This window comes from Gopherus flavomarginatus, chromosome 5 (genome assembly GCF_025201925.1).
Source record: "Gopherus flavomarginatus isolate rGopFla2 chromosome 5, rGopFla2.mat.asm, whole genome shotgun sequence".
In the NCBI taxonomy this organism is placed as follows: Eukaryota; Metazoa; Chordata; order Testudines; family Testudinidae; genus Gopherus; species Gopherus flavomarginatus.
The window spans coordinates 117588767-117606015 of NC_066621.1; the positions used below are offsets into that span (position 1 = coordinate 117588767).

Below are 17249 nucleotides of genomic sequence, written 5' to 3' on the forward strand. Positions count from 1 at the left end.
TCAGTAATCTACTCACAGGGAGCCTACCATTGGCAGAGCTGTAAAGATGATGCATACCATGCAGCTGTGTGAGCCCACTAATGGAAATGCAGAGGGACAGGACCAGTTCATGGTACACAATGGGCATTATGTGGTTAACACATCTCCCTACACAATTCCCTCTCACTGGAACTGCTGTGGTGGTTCCACTGAATAGGGCAGGGGCTCCTGCCCCAGAGAGCAGAAGCAATTGTCTGTTTACTAGTGCCTATTCTCTCCCATGTCCTCTCATATCCTCACTCCCTCTTCTGCACAGACCCACCCTGCCCTGATAACTCCCACCACCTGCTTTCCCCATCTTAGGCCTCGACCAGACCCTCTCTGCTTTCACAAGCAGTACATTATGCACACAGTCTCTGCTGGGAGCTGGATCACAGCCACATTGGAAGAAGTAAAGGAACAGCTGGGTTCACTTCATTCTCCCTCATAAGCTAGGGGAAGAGGAAGAAGCAGCAATAGATTTTCACTGCACTTCATGTCCGTACACTGTGAGCAATCAGGCTGTGGAGCAGGAGATTGGAAGGAGGTAGGAGGACTGACTTATCCTCCAGGCTGAGGTGGGCTAAAGATGACTGCTCCTTGTCACTCAGGCTGGGTCTCCATTCCTCCCTCCCTCTCTCTAGTAGAAGGCAACACTCTACAACCTCCACAGTTTTCTACTGTTTATTACAAACTGCCCCATGAACATAGACACACAACAAAACACCGCGGCACCAGGGGCTGGACTTGGTGTCTCCTCCTCCAGGGATCTCCAGCAGATCATGGGTGGCTCTACTCCTCCTCCCTGCAGATGCCCTGCGGCAGGGGGAGAACAGTGCTGGGCATGGCTGGGAAGTGGTCCTCTTGCCAGCCTGGGAGCTGAGGATGTCTCAGGCAATGCCTACAGTGGGACAGCCCCTGCAGGCTTGGGGCTGGGCTTTTATCACTGGTCACCATTAAAACACTGCCTGTACAGTTGAAATCAATTGCTAATGAAGAGTCCTTAATGAGAAGTCAAACTATGATCTGACTGCAGGAGGCCAGGGGCTAGAGAAGCAGAGAGGGGGCCAGGGAGGTAAGATGGCAGGAAAGATGCGGAGTCCGCAGGCAGGTGATTCTAACCTATGTGCGACCATTGGCTTCAGTTTTTCTTCTTGTTTCGTGACACTGCATCCATGTCCAGGTATTGCAGCCCAATTAACATGCCCAGGATGGAGAAACCTGAGACACAGATGGAAGGCAAGTGAGTGCCAGAAACACTGCCCTCAGGAAGGGAACTTTACCTCTCCCCATCCCCTCATCTGAGCTCTACCCTAGCCTCCTAGCTCCCAGGGGAATCACGGAGTGAGCTGTACTTACTTGCCACCATCAGGGGTGCCAGGACACCAATCGTGGGGGCTGCTGTGCCGTAAACAAACACTTCAGAGAGGAAGTGGCCCAGGGCTATGAGGAAGGTCAAGAGTGTGATGTGATAGAGGCTGCCAAGAGCAGAGAGAAAGAGAGAGCAGTTAGTGGGTAGCGTGGAGTGGAGGCGCAAGCCTGGCAGGGAGAGGAAAAGAGCAGGATGGGGAGAGCCAGCCCAGTCCATCCTCACACTGTGAAGTGAGATTCAATTCCAGCCTGGTAGGGGCAGGATGGGGAAACCACAGACAGGTCCCTTCCCAGCCTCTTTGGTGCCTGTGACATTTTCTCTCAAGATCTTCCTTGTGCCCACAAAAGTGTTAGAGCTTTTTTAACATGGTGAAAGTTACCTGTTGTTGACAATACACGGTCTTAATCCTGGCCAATCAGGGCTAAAATGGCAGCTGAAAGTGCAAACATTACTGTCAAGGAAGGGGCCTAGAGATGAGTGTAGGATGCTTTCAGTAATGAGGGCTTAAGGGCTTGGTCCTGTCTACACTAAACCCAAACAGTTATCAACTCCAGTTGAGGAACTCTGGGAAGATCTGATAATTTCCTAATGTAGACCCTTCCTTATTCTGTAAAGTGACTATGTACCTATGGCCCCTTCTCATTTGCTAGGCCCTTCCTATCGGGGTAGTGGAGTCAGAGCTGCCAACTTCTGTGATCAGTGGTGCTGGAACGAGGGGTGCTGCCACACCCCCATCTTGAAGTAGCAATAACGAACACCAAATACATGGTTTCCATCATCAGCACCCCCACTCTAAAAATTGCTCCAGCACACCTCTCTGTGACTGAAATAAGTCTTTGCTGCTTTTGACTCCTGTTAGGCCAGCTGAGAGAGAATTAGTTGGATTCTCTTCCAGCCAATGCATCATAGTAAAAGATTCTGCTAAAGTTCCAATCTGTTACATCAAACGGCTAGAATGGGGTAGCACAGGTGGCACTGAGGTCAGAATTTGTCCTGATGAACCTTCTCTATTGATGGTGTGCAAAAAGGAAAGCATCTCGCTTGACTCTCACAGCCCAGGGTGAGTTTTGAGAAGAAATGGGAAGAAAAAACATCTTTTTACTTGTAAACAGCAAATGTGACACAAACATGGGGCCCATAAGGCATTTTACAGCTTTTTGCAGGAGAATGGCACTTTAAAAGGAAACCTGAATTGATCTGGGAGTACTGAGCAGGGGTAGGCAGGCAGGATAGGAGATGCCGTGGAGTCAGTGGGGAGGGGCAGGAGCGCGCAGTGCACTGGAAAGAGAAAGTGGTCAGTCTGAGGCACAGAGCTGGACTGGGCTGAGAAAGAGGTTGGGGAGGCAGTGCCCTTACCCCTGTGGGTATGGGAGTGGGAGGCAGCTCCAGGAGGCCAGTGCTTAGGGTAGTATCCAGCTCCCTGGGACTTTTGGGAAGACAACACAGCCCATCTGTACAGAGGAGATGATAGAATGTCTCAGAGGAGATCAGTGGCACTGGGAACTTAGCCTTTAAGGACAACATCACGTCCTTGTCCCAGAGCTGTTCAATGAGGGGGCACCACAGGAACCATCTGATGTTGCAGGAAGGGGTCCAGCTGCAGGCAGGTTTCACTGAAGCAGAGGAGATCATGTGCATCATTAAGCAGACGTGCACAGACTGCCATTGTAGGGGCAGAGGGGGATAAGGCGTGTGTATGTGCACAAGGGGAGTGGTAAGAACTTGAGGGGACAAGGAACTGGGGAATGGTGGAGGCACTCCATGATACAAGAAGAGAAGCTGATTTGGGCTGTTTCTGGCCTGGAGCTGTCTGCAAATCGAACACCTAAGCTGATGTAATACCTGAGCTCTGCTGCTCTCTAGCAACTGCATTGCTGCAGACTCTATTAGAACACAAAACCTTTACAAGAAACAACCAGCTGGTCAGGATGTGCCCCTCCCATGGCAACTGCCAGCAGTCCCCTAACTCCCAGACATAACCAACTGGCCTGAATTCACCCCTCTACAAATATACCCAGCAGAGGGAACCACCAGCCTCCCATCTCCATCACACAGTCATTCATCCAGCGTGTACTAGAGATACATATGGAAGTCATCCTGATCTGGCACTACTGCCAGTCAGAAGTTCCTCCATTACCAGAGGAATAAACAGCCAGCCTTGGTGCCCATCCCCTCTAGTTACAAAGACAACCACCAGCTGATGCTGGCCCCAATCAAGACAGCCCATGTACATGTGCTTCCTTCAGCCCCACAAGAGGGTGCATGACACGTGACTTGGGATAAGTTGCCATATAATCCTTAACAGAGCAGCCACTGGCAAACAGGCACCATGCACTAGTATAATTGCAGTGTTGCTAAGCTCCCAGTATCGCCAGGGTAATGAGGCAACCGGGCTGAGGGTTCCAGAATGAGGATCAGAAACACTATAGCGGCGGTTCTCCGCCGGGGGTCTGTGGCCCCCAGGGGGTCCATGAACCCTTTCAAGGGGGCTGCTGGGTCCTGTGGCTGAAGCCCTGATCCTTGGCGCCACCCTGTGGGGCTGAAGCCCAGATTCCTGGCACCCACCTGTGGGGCTGAAGCAGGGAGGCACAGGGCTGAATCCCAGAGCCCCGAGCCCTGGTGCTCCCTGTGAGGCAGAAGCCCTGAGCGCATGGACAGAGTTAGTGACATGGAGGGCATAGCCCCCTGCCCCCAACTGCAGCGCAAGATCAAAGCAGTTCCCAGAGGCAGCTCCACACCTCCCATGCTCCTCCTCTCCCCGCCCCCTGGCCAGGTCGGAGGCAGGAAGCCGAAGCCAGAGCCAGGGAGTGTGGGACAGCTGCTGCTCTGGCTGGTGCATGGCACAGGCAACAGCAGCATTTCTTTCACTCATGCTGGTGCCCTAGGTTGAAGCTGTTCCTCAGTTCCCAGACATCTTTGCTCCCGTAGAGGCAGCTGGTAAGAGCCCCCCAGCTGGGGAGACCTGGCTCCATGGCTGGCAGACCCTTCTGGGAACAGGGACTGCAGGATAATCCTCCCAGTACACAGCCCCTAATACCCCTCTCCATACACCCTGAGCTACCCCAGCCCACACACGGCTCCTAGTATCCACCTCCATGCACCCTGAGCTACCCCCCTGCCCGCACACAGCCCACAGTACTCACCTCCCTGCACCGAGCTACCCCCTGTCTGCACACAGCCCCTAGCCATCCCCCACGCAAGTTGACCTACCCCATCTGCACACAGCCCCAAGTGATGCCCTACCTCCACTCTGAGCTGCCCTCCTACAGCCCCTAGCAAATCCTCCCTGAGTTACCCCCCGCCTGCACACAGACCCTAGCTACCCCCTCCCTGCACCCTAAGCTGTTTTCATACATTTTGAGCGAAGCTCCCCACCTTTGAGTTATACATTTTGGTTGTGCCTCTGCCCCCCCGAACCCAGACCGGCTGGGTGGCCTGCTGAGGTGAGTCAGGGGGTGGAGGTGGCACTACCTCACTGGACTCCACCATGTGGAGGTGGCTCAAGCCCCACCTGCCTCTTCCCTGCCCCGAAATAGAAGTCAAACTATGCCTATGCCCAAGGCCCCTTCCCTGAAGCCTCCCCACCCCTGCTGAGCCCTTAGAAAAAGGTTGAGAACCCCTGCACTATAGGGCTTAAAAGGCCATGTCAGATCTGGTAATTATTAGCTTGATCTGAGAGTTGGGTTCAAGTGAGTGGCCTTTCCTCCTGTGATTCAAGGGGCAGTAGTTAAACCTCTTACTCCAAGAGCTACCCCATAAAGGATACTGAGAGAGCAGCAATTAATCCCCCATCTTGAGCTACCTGTTTCAAGGGAAGACTGTCTACTCCTACCCCAAGAGGGGCCCAATAAGGGGATTTCAGGAAGCAGCTATTGACAACCCCCAGAGCTACCCCATAAAAGGACGGGAAAGAGCTGTTATAGCAGTGACAAGTGAACATTATGGGGAAAAAGGGACATCCCTTCTCTGGTGTTTCCCTTACATACGTCTTGTTGTGGATGTCAATGGCACAGGAGCAGCGAATCACTGATGAGAGCAGAGTCCAGATGCCAAAGGTCCGAGCTTGGAGACCATTCACTGTGCAGAGAAGAAACAGATGAGGAAAATGAATGTTGCCTCCCATGAGCTATCATCTCTGCAGGCTGGGCAAATTGGTGGAGAGAAGGAAGAACATGAGATCTCCTCCCAGCTAGTGCAGTTACATCCACAGCAAGTAGGAGAGAATAACAAGGTTTCCTAGATGATTAAAGGGCAGCTGAGTAGGTGTTTCTGAAGCTGTTGGGAACCATGCACCCTTTCCAGAAACCACAGACCTCAAGGGGGAAAAGGAAGGATGGCTGGTTCCAGCACTGAAGAAGCCGTACTAAGATCACGGAGTTAAAAGGGCATTGTTGTTGATCCTGAACAATGCTGTCTGCTCTCTGCTGCCTGGAACTGCTGAATAGCAGCATTTGCAGGCTTGGTGAGAGGGTCGTATCTAGTGCCCACCTGTCTGGAGAAAGGGTTCCAGATCTTGGCTGGCAGGTGACCTAAGGCTGTAGAAGATGGTATAGTGGAGACAGGTTGGCACTCTCCAGAGAAGATAAGGGCTTACTGCTGAAGAAGGGACAGTGCTGGTTGCCCTTGTGAGTTTTGGCTAGCATATGGCTCACAAGAGGTTATGACCCAAATTGTGGCTCACTTCTGAGATGTGGACAAAAGTCCTCCAGGACTTGGGGCAGGATGTTGATACATGAGGTATAGCTGATATGGTAATGCCTCCTGATGGGCGGGAAGGGCAACCTGGGCTCCTTACCAAGGCTGGGTTTGCCCGTGTACAGCTTCTCGGAGAGGAAGCTGTGATCACGAAAGCTCTGCAGTGTGTTTCCCATCGCGATGATGGACACCATGACCAGCCAGCTGCGCAACACATTCAGAAAACGGCTCATCATGCTCTGGTACCTGCTCCTGGGGACAAAGGCAGGAGATCAGCATCACAAAAGGAAACCACATGGATTCCACCCCCTAGAATGCTTCCACTTAAACCAGAGTCCAGGCTTTTCCACAGAAAGTCCCCTTCTCTTCCCACAGATTCCCATAAAGAGACCTGCCCCTACCAGATGAGGCCTGCACTACACCCCTCATAATGCAAAGGTAGAAATCTGTATGTCCATCAAAAGGGGAGGGAAAAGTATGATGCTGCCTCACTGTGGGAGGTCACTTAATTGTCTGGGTCCTGGGCCAAACTTGACCAAGTAGGTCCTGTTCATACACCTTTGGTGCATCCTCTCCACCTTTCTCTCTCCCCGATTGGCAGCTGCACATTGCCACATCACCCCAAACACACGTCTGCAAAATCGATAGTGTATTGAGCTAGCTGTATGGCAAAGCTGGACAACGACCACCACGATATCAAGGCTCGGACTCCCCCATTAATGCATCGTATTCGCCAATGCCAGTGTAGGGATTTGCACTCCTCGCTCCACTGTCCCAGGGCTTCAACCCACTTTGCTTCCTCTTGTCCCAAATCTGTCACACAAGTCCCCCAGCGCCTATCACCTCCCTATCGCCCTTCCCCAACAGATCCCCCGAGCCCATCCACGCCCAGCCCAGCCCCGCTCCCCCACGATCTCCCTCAAGCCCCAGCACCACATCCTCTGACCAGCCCTCATACCACTGGACACCTACTCGCAGCCCTAGCGACTCCCCACCTCTATACAGCAGCACCCCCGCCCCTGGATGCTCTGCGCATTGATTGGTTCCCTGTTAGCCATGCCCCTACTCTGATTGGCTGTTAGACCTATCGCGACTCACACGCCATGTGGATTGATAGGTCACTACACGAATCAAAGACACTAAGGAGGCTCCGCCCCTGAGGCGCGGAGACGTAAAATATGGGCCCAGCCTACATTTCGGCTTGATCGGTCGCCATGTTGGAGGAGGCGGAAGCGGAAGCTGAAAGTGGCGCGAGCAAGGTGTTCGCTTGCGCCTTGCTGAGGAGGGAGCGCAGCGCAATGCAGCGTTTGCGCCTGCGCGGCTGGAAGAGCGAAGGGAGGGTGCTGCTGACGCCTGCGCAGCAGGGAGTTGGGGCGGTTGCCTGCCTGTTGGTTGTTGTAGTAACCGGGGAAGCGTCAGGCGGAGGGAGCTGCGGCCACCAGGGCTGAGTTGCCCGGAGCTCAGCCCCCCTCCCGGGAAGACGAGGCTGTAAGTACGGGGGGAAGGCGGGCGGCGCCCGGCGCGATCCCTGAGAATCCTGGCAGTCACGCGGGTTCCCAGCGGCTGGGGAAGCTGCGGCCGCCGCCCGGCAGCACGGCGGGAAGCCTGGTGTCCCGGGCTCGCTAGCCCTGAGGCGGCTGCGTTCGGCGCCTCCCCGGAGCGCGGCCGGGCCCCTTGGTGGCAGGTGGGGTCGGGTGAGCGGGCGTAGTGGGGAGGGGCCGCTGCCTTGGGAAGCCCCTTATCCCAGGCAGCTTGTGGTGCCCTCAGGCCTCACCGACCCTTCTGGCCGTGCTAACGGGGAGAGTCGGAGGCTCCTGCACGGCAGTGACCAGAGGACCTGGGCCAACGCGGGTCGGCAGCAGGCGGCGTGGCTGTCCTGGAATCATGGAATAGTGAGGTTGGAAGGGACCTCAGGAAGTTATCTAGTCCAACCCCCTGCTGGCCTCCTCAAGGATTGAACTCACAGCCCTGGGTTTAGCAGGCTAATGCTCAAACCACTGAGCTATCCCTCCCCCTGTCCCTCCTTCGTAGGTGGTAGAGCCTGAAGAGGTTTGACTAAAGCATGTCCCTGTAAGGAAAGCCATTGAGGAAGAAAGTGCTGAAATAGCCAGACCTTTTCCAGCTAGTGTCTGAATCAGGTGCACAGGAAAGTAACTTTCTCCCCTGGGGTGCTGAGTCAGCCCAATGACACTTTGGCAACTAGCCTGGGACTTCCTGCACTGGAGCTGTTAGATGGGGGAGGGGGTCCTTAGGGGATTCTTCATGATGATTGAAGGCCCCAAAGGAGTAGCACAGTGACTAAAAACTAGCAGTGCTATCCATCTCCAGTGAGTGCAGTCAAGTGTCCCGGACTAGTGGCCAGAACCTCTGATGATTGAGAGGAAAGTACAAGACCTGATTGTTAAGGAAGTTTCTTCCTGCCTTCTGGCAGCAAGTAGGTTGGTTTATGCCCTGTAGCAGCAGAGTTTATATCCCATGTAGATTTGTGTACTGGAAACAGTTGAGGTAGTGGTGAGTTGACTTCTGTGTCTAGGCTATTCTGCTCAGTCATACACCCATGCTTCTGATGATTATTGCAGGTAGCTGCACTGGTTAGATCCACTGATTCTATATGAAAGGGTCTAAGAGACCACTGTGACTGGGCTGCATGAAAACTCCCATTGGAGATGCCAGTTGGGATGGCTCGGGGCCTGGAGGAAACTGGCTCGTCGTCAGAGGAAGAGGTGGAAGAAGGACCAGAGTAAGTAAAAACATATTGTGCCTGAACCTTCATTATGCTTCACCTGGAATGTACTGGGGTCTTTAGAGGATATTTACTTATCTAGTGTGACCTCTGCATTCTCTCTGTCTCCATATCCTTCCTCTGTCCCCGCATCCTCCTGTGTGCTGAGGAGGGAAATAGCTGGGGTGGGTCTTGGGCTTTTAATAATAAAGAAGGGTGAGGGTCACATGGTATGTTGGTAGGTGCAGAACTCCTTGCTTTGGGAAGCCTAGAAGGACCCCTTCCCTGTAGAAAGGGAGCCTCTGGAAGGGGATGAGGCCTTAGATGTGGGGAGGGATAACTCAGTGGTTTGAGCATTGGCCTGCTACATGGCCAGGCTTGTGAGTTCAGTCCTGGAGGGGGCCATTTAGGGATTTGGAGCAAAAATCTATCTGGGATTGGGCCTGCTTTGAGCAGGGGCTTGGACTAGATGACCTTCTGAGGTCCTTCCAACCCTGATATTTATGATTTCTCTTGCTCCACTCATTTTCTGGCTTTCTATCTATTGGTACATTCTTTCATGACTCACTGGCATCCCTTTCTCATCTGAGGTGGATTCTCTTTGGTGCCATTCAGGAAAATTTGGGTAGCCCCAGTTCTGCTGGCTGCATTTGCTTTGGTTTTCATGTGTGGGAGCACAGAGTTGCAGCGCAGCCTGCTGTGTAATGCAGGGCATTTGAGTGCTCGTGCCTGCCATGTTCTATTTAAGCTTAATAGGAAGTATATTACTTCCACTCATCTTTGAGTTCTTGTCAGCCCTAATCCCCAGCTTTGTCTAGCACTTCCTTCCATCTGTGGTGCTTCAGAATTGTCCATTTCCCGAATGGTATCCTGCTCCCACATTAGCTGAGTTTGCTTTAACAAGCTGGGTTCCCTTCTTTCTCAAAAATCACTCTCAGCATAGCAGGGACTTGGAGGCAAAGGCTTCCCCAAGCTGACTATACAGAGGGCCTCTACCTGTTGCTCCAGACAAAATCGAGCTAGCCAGTTGTCCTCCAGCATCCCAGGGAAGGGGTAACAGGGCCCAAGTTTGTGTCCTTCAGTCACAATGTCTGCACCAGATGACCAAGGTCATGCTAGGGATGAATGTAAACAGTTGCTTGGAGGATAGTCTGAGCCCTGGTAGTCTCACTGCAAATCCTCAGGGCAGAGCTTAACCTAAAGCCTCTCCATGCTGTTTTGGCTCTATTCCCACTTATATAAGGTGCTAGCCTGTGCACAGATTTGTTGCTGCTGCATAGTGGCCTTGGGTGAGCAACTGAATTCAATGAAGTGTGGGTGGGAGGTTTCTGGGGCCAGATAGGAGGGCTCAGGCATGAATGGTCTGGTCTAGTTGAGGGAGGGAGCACGGATGGGGCTTGCCTTTATTTAGGGAAAGGCAATATTTGTTTCTCTTTCAAATGCAACACATTTGGTCTGATACATAGGATGGTCTATGAGGAAAACTTTTCTATCCCAAGTGGGGAGGGGGCCCATGCAGATTACTGCTTTACCTCAGTCTTGAGAAGGAGCCCATATAGGAGCCTTCTTGTGCACCTCTGTCTAGAAATGCAGAAAGCGGGGGAAGGTACACAGGTACTTCTCTATGCGTTTTTAACCCAAGGGTACAGACAAGTATATTACTGAATGATGTTTTTTTTAAAGTTTATCACTGATGAAAAGTGGCAGCCTATTTTAATACTGGGTTGGTGGATAGGTGAGAGAGGGACCACTAAGCTCAGAACTCAAGATTCAAAGAAGGATAAAAACAGAGATGGGCAGTGTGTATAGGTCACAGGGATCTAGCCGGGGCACAAGCAAGAGAAGCCTGTATAATGCCCACTGCTCTAAAAAGGAGCCCTTGGACACTGAATCCTTTGTACCTCACACAGTTGTGCCTTCCCCTGCCCTGAACAGAATTCAGATGTTATGGTTCTTTCAATTGTCGGCCTTTCTCCTGAGATTGTAAAGGTGGAGGGGGGACAGTTGTGCTGGTGGTTTTGTGATGTAGACCCCTGTTTAGTGGAAATTGCATTGAAGCCGTGGATTTATTTCATATTGTCTGAACCATCTTCTGTTGGTCAGAGACAAGCTTTAGAGCTTACTCAGAGCTCTTCCTCAGGTCAGGTCTGAAGAAGTGTATGTTAAAAAGCTTGTCTTTCATCAATAGAAGTCTGTCCAGTAAAAGATATTGCATCACCTATCTTATCCCTCTAATATCCTGGGACCAACACAGCTGCAAGAACTCTGCATATTATCTGAACAGATTTTTGGGGTCCACTATCAACCTGGGTGGGATTTGAAGCAAGAATTGGAGGTGAGAGGCTCTATTCCTACCCAGTACACTGAGTCGTCATGTATCCTGGACTGAGTTCTATGGTGAGCAAGAGTAAATGCTTCCAGGGGTAAGGCTACATTAGGTACTTTGAATATTCTCTTCCTAGTACACAGTCTGACGCAGGTCTAGCAAACTAGCTGGTATCTGCTGCAGTGTTGTCAGCTCAGACCCTGGGCTTTAACCTCACCTAATAGGGATGTTAGTCAGGCAAAACAAGCAACATTGCTCTGGCATGCATCTGAAGAAGCTACAGATAATGCCAAAAATCTTACATGCTGTGCATATCCACCCTTCTGTATGTGTCTTTTTCTTTGATTGATCCATGTAGATCTAGAAGATGTTCTACACCCTCCCAGGGTGTTTGCTTTTCTATAACTATTCATGTTTGATTTCCTTTAGCAGTGAGCTATTAGGACTCTGAGCTTTATCCGCTTAGAATGACAAATTTGCTTTTTGTGCCTTTTTTATTTACATAATAGCTTTCAATGGTTTGTGCTGCTTTTCTCTTCAGCTGCTTAGACTTGTCACAGCTCCAGAGGAGTGCCCCCTCTTGGCAGTCACAAGACTGCTGAATCCCTGGGTATTTCCATTACTTACTCTGAATGGAAACCTGCCATTGCTACTGTCCTAGGATCTCTGGGTACACTCTTAGGATGCAGATTTTCTTTCTAGCACTCCCGCCTGAGAGGTGCAGTCAGGTGGTCCCTTGCCCAGTCTCTAGACTCAGTGCTGACCCCTCAGATTTACCCTCTCTCAGAACTCCAATTGGGTTGGTGTTCTGGGCCCACAGTTTATATCTTCAAGGCACATGTGGTAGGAATAACATTGTCATGGTATAATTCCCCACTCTGAACCTTAGTGTCCAAAAGATGGGGTACCAGCATGAATTCCTCTAAGCTCAATTACCAGCTTAGGACTTGTAGCGCTGCCACCAACCAGGAGTTCCAGTGCCTGGTACACTGGTCCCCCCCAAAACCTTGCCTGGGGACCCCAAGACCCAGTCCTTCTGGATCTTAACACAGGGAAATTAAACCCTTTCCCTCACCGTTGCTTCTCCCAGACTTCCCCTCCCTGGGTTACCCTGGAAGATTACTGTGATTCAAACTCCTTGAATCTTAAAACAGAGGAAAATTCACCTTCCCCCCTCCCAGACTCTCCCTGAGAGAGAGGTTAATTTTCTCGGTGTTAGGATTACTTTCTGTCCCCCTTCCCTCCTTTCTCCCTACCAATTCCCTGGTGGATCCAGACCTAGTCCCCTGGGGTCTCACCAGAATAAAAAAACAACTAGGTTCTTAAACAAGAAAAGCTTTTAATTAAAGAAAGAAAACAGTAAAAATTATCTTTGTAAATTTAAGATGGAATATGTTACAGGGTCTTTCAGCTATAGACACTGGGAATACCCTCCCAGCCTAAGTATACAAGTACAAATTAAAATCCTTTCAGCAAAATACAAATTTGAACTCCTTCCAGCCAAATACAATCTGCAAATAAAGAAAACAAACATAAGCCTAACTTGCCTTATCTACCTAGTACTTCTTATTCTGGACATAAGAGACTGTATCAGAGAGATTGGCGAGAAACCTGGTTGCATGTCTGGTCCCTCTGAGCCCCCAGAGTGAACAACAACCAAACACTAACAGCACACACAAACTTCCCTCCCTCAAAGATTTGAAAGTATCCTGTCCCCTGATTGGTCCTCTGGTCAGGTGACAGCCAGGCTCACTGAACTTGTTAACCCTTTACAGGCAAAAGAGACATGAAGTACTCCTGTTCTATTAACCCTTAACTATCTGTTTATGACAAACATGTTAAATGCAGACACCGTGTATAAGATTCTAAAACAAGTTTTCTCCGCTTTCCCACTCCTTGCAGACAAGTTGGGGAATTACTTTCTCCCAGCCCCAGCTAACCGGCTGAGCATATCTCTTATCTGGTCAGACTACAGTTGTTTAAGTTAAGTACTTTCTATTGTCCTTAGTCTGATGTGGACATTTTATAGGTTATCAGTCCATGCTGTATATGGACAGAGGAGCATTCTGTGATAAAGCAATTTCACAACTTCAGTATCAACCAGGATTCATAAGTTGCCAAGTCTGGTGAATGTGTCTTTACAACTCTTGTTGCAGGCTTTTCCCTTCCATGTCCTGGAACTGGCAATCTCAGTGCAGGTAAAATCCGGTCCCTGATCTGCTGATAGATATGGTGCTCCTTCCTGGTGTTGAGCCTTCGAACACATACAAACATCAGTGTTTTTGCACTGTGATAGTCTGGGGCTTTAAGACAGTGTCATGTTGACACTGCATAGTGAGATGTGGCCAGTGCTAGGCAACAACAGGGCACTGTCATTTTAGCCAATCTTAAAGTTACATTCCTGTTGCCAGGCTTGTCTTGTAGTGTTCTGTGTTTAGGTACCTCAACAAAAAACTCTCTAAAAATCTGCAAAACCAAAAAGCAGAAGCAAGACTGAGGTACAAAAGGGGCTATGCCCGAACAGCTAAGGGTTGGACTGAACTGGGATCAAATTGCACAGATTGCAATTATTCTCCCCTTTTAATAGAGGCCACCGTTCCCAGTATGCAATGTGGCCTGGCTGCTTGGCTCAAAATAGGTTATTGGATTTTGGCACCTATAGTCTCCATAGGCTGCTGAGTGGCCATGGACAACCTGTGGAATTCTGGGCTGCAATCCTATTGTCTTTGACACAAGTTAAAAAGAGGGTGTAGATAGCATCACTCATTGTGTAGAACAATGTGTGATTCCTGTTTAATTTGAGCCCAGGATGCCAGCACAGTGCACTTAGTGCACTTGAGAGTACAGATCTGAAGCAGGGCAGCAGTGCACTGGTATGCAATCCTTATACAGTGGAGTGGCTCCTGCTTTGCTTGGTATTAGTGCTGTATTCCTCTGTCCTTGGTTGTGGCTCATGCTTTGTGTAGAGATGCGATTCCTGAGACCTTTAGCGCAGAAGGGTGAGGCTCCTCTTGAGGTCAAGTTGTGCAAGTTACTTAACCAGTTAGTCATATCAATTAAATATAAAAGCCCAAGGTAAAATGAAAGCAGGAAAGAAGGGATGTCAGGAGAAGCTGTCTGGATTGGTTGTGTTGGAATTGGTCACAGTTTGTTCTTGGTCAAGCCAATGCTGTCTGAAAAACATCCCCCAACTAGAAGCCTTTGTTATGAAGGTTGACTTTCTCCCTTGAATGAGACCTGCTTTGTTCTGGATTGGACCAAAGCAAAAAAAGGTTTTGGGTTAGGACTTACTCATACTTTAAGCTAATTTTGGCCGCATATCACACTTGCAGGATGGTGTGCAAGCCTAGGAATGTATGACACTGCTGTGGGGGGACTAAACCAGGACTGCTTCTTAGTGAGTAATCCACTGTATATCCATGAGACTCAGTTGCTCTCATGTTGTTAACCATCTCTGTTGCAGGGATCACCCATGCATCATGTGGACTGGCGGCTGCAGGAGGATCCCCATATTGGTGTTTCATGCAGAAGCCATTCTGACCAAGGACAGTTACATTCGACTGATTGGAGGTGGGTGCAATTACCTGTGCCAACTCTAGGCTTGCTGTGGTGAGGAGAGGGGCTGTGTAGCCTCTAAGCAGGTGCCTTCCTCCTTTTTGAGGTGAGGGGGGGGGAAGAGATCTCAGGAGAGATTATCTGGATTGGCCATGTTTTGGGATTGGTCACAATATTTTCTTGTTCAAGCCAATGCTGAGAGCTACTTGTTTAGAAAATATTCTGCAGCTAGAGGCCTGAGTTGTGAAGAGTGGCCGTTCTCCCTTGAATGAGACACTTGGTTCTGGACTGGACCTAGTTGCCTCTAAATGGTTCACTGACCTGTGTTTGTATTAGACTCTAGATCGGGGTGGGCAAACTACAGCCTATGGGATTGCCACTCCTGTGGTGCTTGGGGCTAAGGCAGGCTCCCTAAAGTACCTGGCACCACTTCCCTGCGGCCCCTAGGGGATGGGGGCAGAAGGCTCTGTGTGTTGCCCTTGCCTGCAGGCACCACCCCCGCAGCTCCCATTGGTTGGAAATGGGGAACCGTGGCCAATGGGTGCTTCAGGGGAGGTGAGGCCTGTGGCATGAACCAAACAGTCTTGGCTGCATGGACCTATTTTGAGGTGTGCAGAAGATATTGAGAACACTCTGAAGTGTTGCAAATGAGCCTATGAAGAGAGCTGTAAAGAAATCAGGGGTTTGTTGGCAATCAAATATCTGGAAAGTCTGAGAACAAATGGTATCTCTTGTGTCATAAGAGACTGGACTGACTAAAGGCAGATATTTGACCGCTGAGGGATTGGTATAATCCAATGCTGCATCACCATGTGCTATTCCATTTGGAGTTGCACAGGGATATTGTGTAACCCTGTGCTTTGCCAAGTGCTATTGCATCTAGAGACTCATCAGGGATGTAATATAACTGCAGTATGCAAAGTGTGGCTACTCCAACAAGACCCTACTTCACATCCTGTGTGGATGCTGACACCACTCTGGAGCCTGTTGGCACCACCACACCACCATCCAAAACTGGTTGGTGAAAACCATCCTGCTATCCCTGGGGAAGATCGCCATCGACTCTGCCATTCCTGGGACAGACAGCTGACTGTGAGCTGACATCGTCATGACCAACATGGAAAAGAAGGTCCTCATGGTGGACATAACGGTGCCATTTGAAAACAGGTCACTGGCCTTCCTTGCAACCTGAGCTCAGAAGGTGCTGAAATACACCCCGCTAGCCGACACCCTGAAAGCCCAGGGCTATAAGGTCCAGATTCATGCCCTGGTCATGGAGGCCTTGGTGGCATGGGACCCCCACAATGAGCCAGTGCTGAGAGCATGTGGAGTCAGTCGGCGCTACGCCCAGCTCATGAGACTGCTCATGGTGTCCGACACCATCAGGTGGTCCAGAGACATCTACACAAAGCACATCACGGGACATCCTCAGTATCAGGTTGAGTAACTGAGAACGCCAGTCAGGGAAATAACCCACTTCCTCCCCTGACAAACCAAGGGATTAACCCCACTCGTGTACTTATTCACTACACCAATACTGACTTGGACTCTAAATACATTCTGAGTAGCGTACCTGAGACCAATTATCCACTGATGTTTTAAAAACTCCCACACCCCAATCTGCGTCTCTGCTGGTTATGTACTATGTATGGATCCTGTGAACCTTAGGAGGGATTACAAGTATCAGTTACAACTTGAGCCTGACCCCACATGTACAGTACCTTCCCTCTTAACTTGTGTAAATTGGATTTTAAACATTAGCTTTAATAAAATGTATAACTGCAGTGTGCAAAGTGCAATGGCACTCTTCTCCCTCTTGAAGTGGTGCAGAGTTCATGTATCTTGCTTTGCTGTTGGGTGCTCAGGCTGTCGGTACCTCAGCTGCTGTCACTAACTCCATCTCTTGCCTTCTTCACAGAGCGCTATCGCTTGTCTTATAAGATTGTGAAAACAGACAGCCGCCTGGTGCGCAGCATTCTGACTGCCCATGGATTCCACGAGGTGTGTGCACCAGTTCTAAAGGATATAAAGAGCCCCTGAGTTTAGAACACGTGCTGCAAAGGTTGAAATTCTGGGCTTCTTTCTGAATCAAGATATAGCACATGATCCTGGGCCTGTGGTGCTTTTAACCTTCAGCCAATCTATCAGGGAACACTGCACAATTCTACCATCCTGCAGGGGTGCTCTGTTCTCTGATTGTAAACCCAGTTTTCGAAGTATCCTTAGCTGGAGGAATACAGGTTGATCTTGTTTAATTTTCTTCTCCCTTTTGGAGCCTCATTTCACACCTTAAGATAGCAGGCAGGAGCGTGTGTGGTGATGCATTTATAATACTTATCATTCTCTAGCACCTACCAGGTTCTATATCGGCACCCTGTGTACAGTCAAGGATATTTCAGCAGGTACCTGTGAGTGAGTTCTTTTAAGAGATGGATTGGGGTTCAGTCTCCCAGGACTTCGGGACTTCGGAATGCTTTATAAATGGATTTAGACTGCCTATGAAAATAGCTTTTTCCCAACAGCTGTATCTAGGGTTGGGATATGACAGCTATTTAATAGTT

The 17249-nt window shown here is 50.1% G+C and overlaps 2 protein-coding genes across 12 annotated transcripts in view; one reads left to right on the forward strand and one right to left on the reverse strand.

Moving 5' to 3' along the window:
• Nucleotides 1-686: 686 nt before the first annotated feature.
• On the reverse strand, nucleotides 687-7284 carry ERG28 (ergosterol biosynthesis 28 homolog). Of its 4 annotated transcripts, none has more exons than XM_050955768.1 (4): nucleotides 7186-7284; nucleotides 6186-6337; nucleotides 5377-5467; nucleotides 687-1239 (listed from the first exon to the last, which is right to left on the reverse strand). In XM_050955768.1, the coding sequence occupies exons 1-4, from the start codon at nucleotides 7188-7190 to the stop codon at nucleotides 1038-1040; spliced, it is 450 nt and encodes a 149-aa protein (XP_050811725.1). In that variant the 5' UTR covers nucleotides 7191-7284; the 3' UTR covers nucleotides 687-1037. The 4 variants fall into 4 exon arrangements, with proteins under 4 accessions (XP_050811725.1, XP_050811727.1, XP_050811726.1 ...); XM_050955770.1 differs by lacking the exon at nucleotides 7186-7284 and adding an exon at nucleotides 7081-7165; XM_050955769.1 differs by lacking the exon at nucleotides 7186-7284 and adding an exon at nucleotides 7058-7156.
• A 22-nt stretch (nucleotides 7285-7306) lies between these two features.
• The window catches only part of TTLL5 (tubulin tyrosine ligase like 5), a 234727-nt gene continuing 224784 nt past the window's right edge, over nucleotides 7307-17249 (forward strand). For 3 of the 8 annotated variants that reach the window (XM_050955657.1, XM_050955660.1, XM_050955661.1), the window contains exons 1-5: nucleotides 7356-7769; nucleotides 8665-8825; nucleotides 13290-13331; nucleotides 14597-14703; nucleotides 16607-16689. In XM_050955657.1, coding sequence (XP_050811614.1) covers nucleotides 8752-8825; nucleotides 13290-13331; nucleotides 14597-14703; nucleotides 16607-16689 — 306 coding nt within the window. In that variant the 5' untranslated portion in view covers nucleotides 7356-7769; nucleotides 8665-8751. The other 5 variants (XM_050955658.1, XM_050955659.1, XM_050955655.1 and 2 more) reach the window with 4 other exon arrangements.

Bases quoted from the DNA above. Each gene is read 5' to 3' on its own strand.
- ERG28 (XM_050955768.1), bottom strand. The intron at 5,468-6,185 runs GTAAGGAGCCCA...TTCTCTGCACAG, and splicing joins CACGGGCAAACCCAGCCTTG to TGAATGGTCTCCAAGCTCGG. The intron at 1,240-5,376 runs GTATGTAAGGGA...TCTGTGTCTCAG, and splicing joins ATTGACATCCACAACAAGAC to GTTTCTCCATCCTGGGCATG.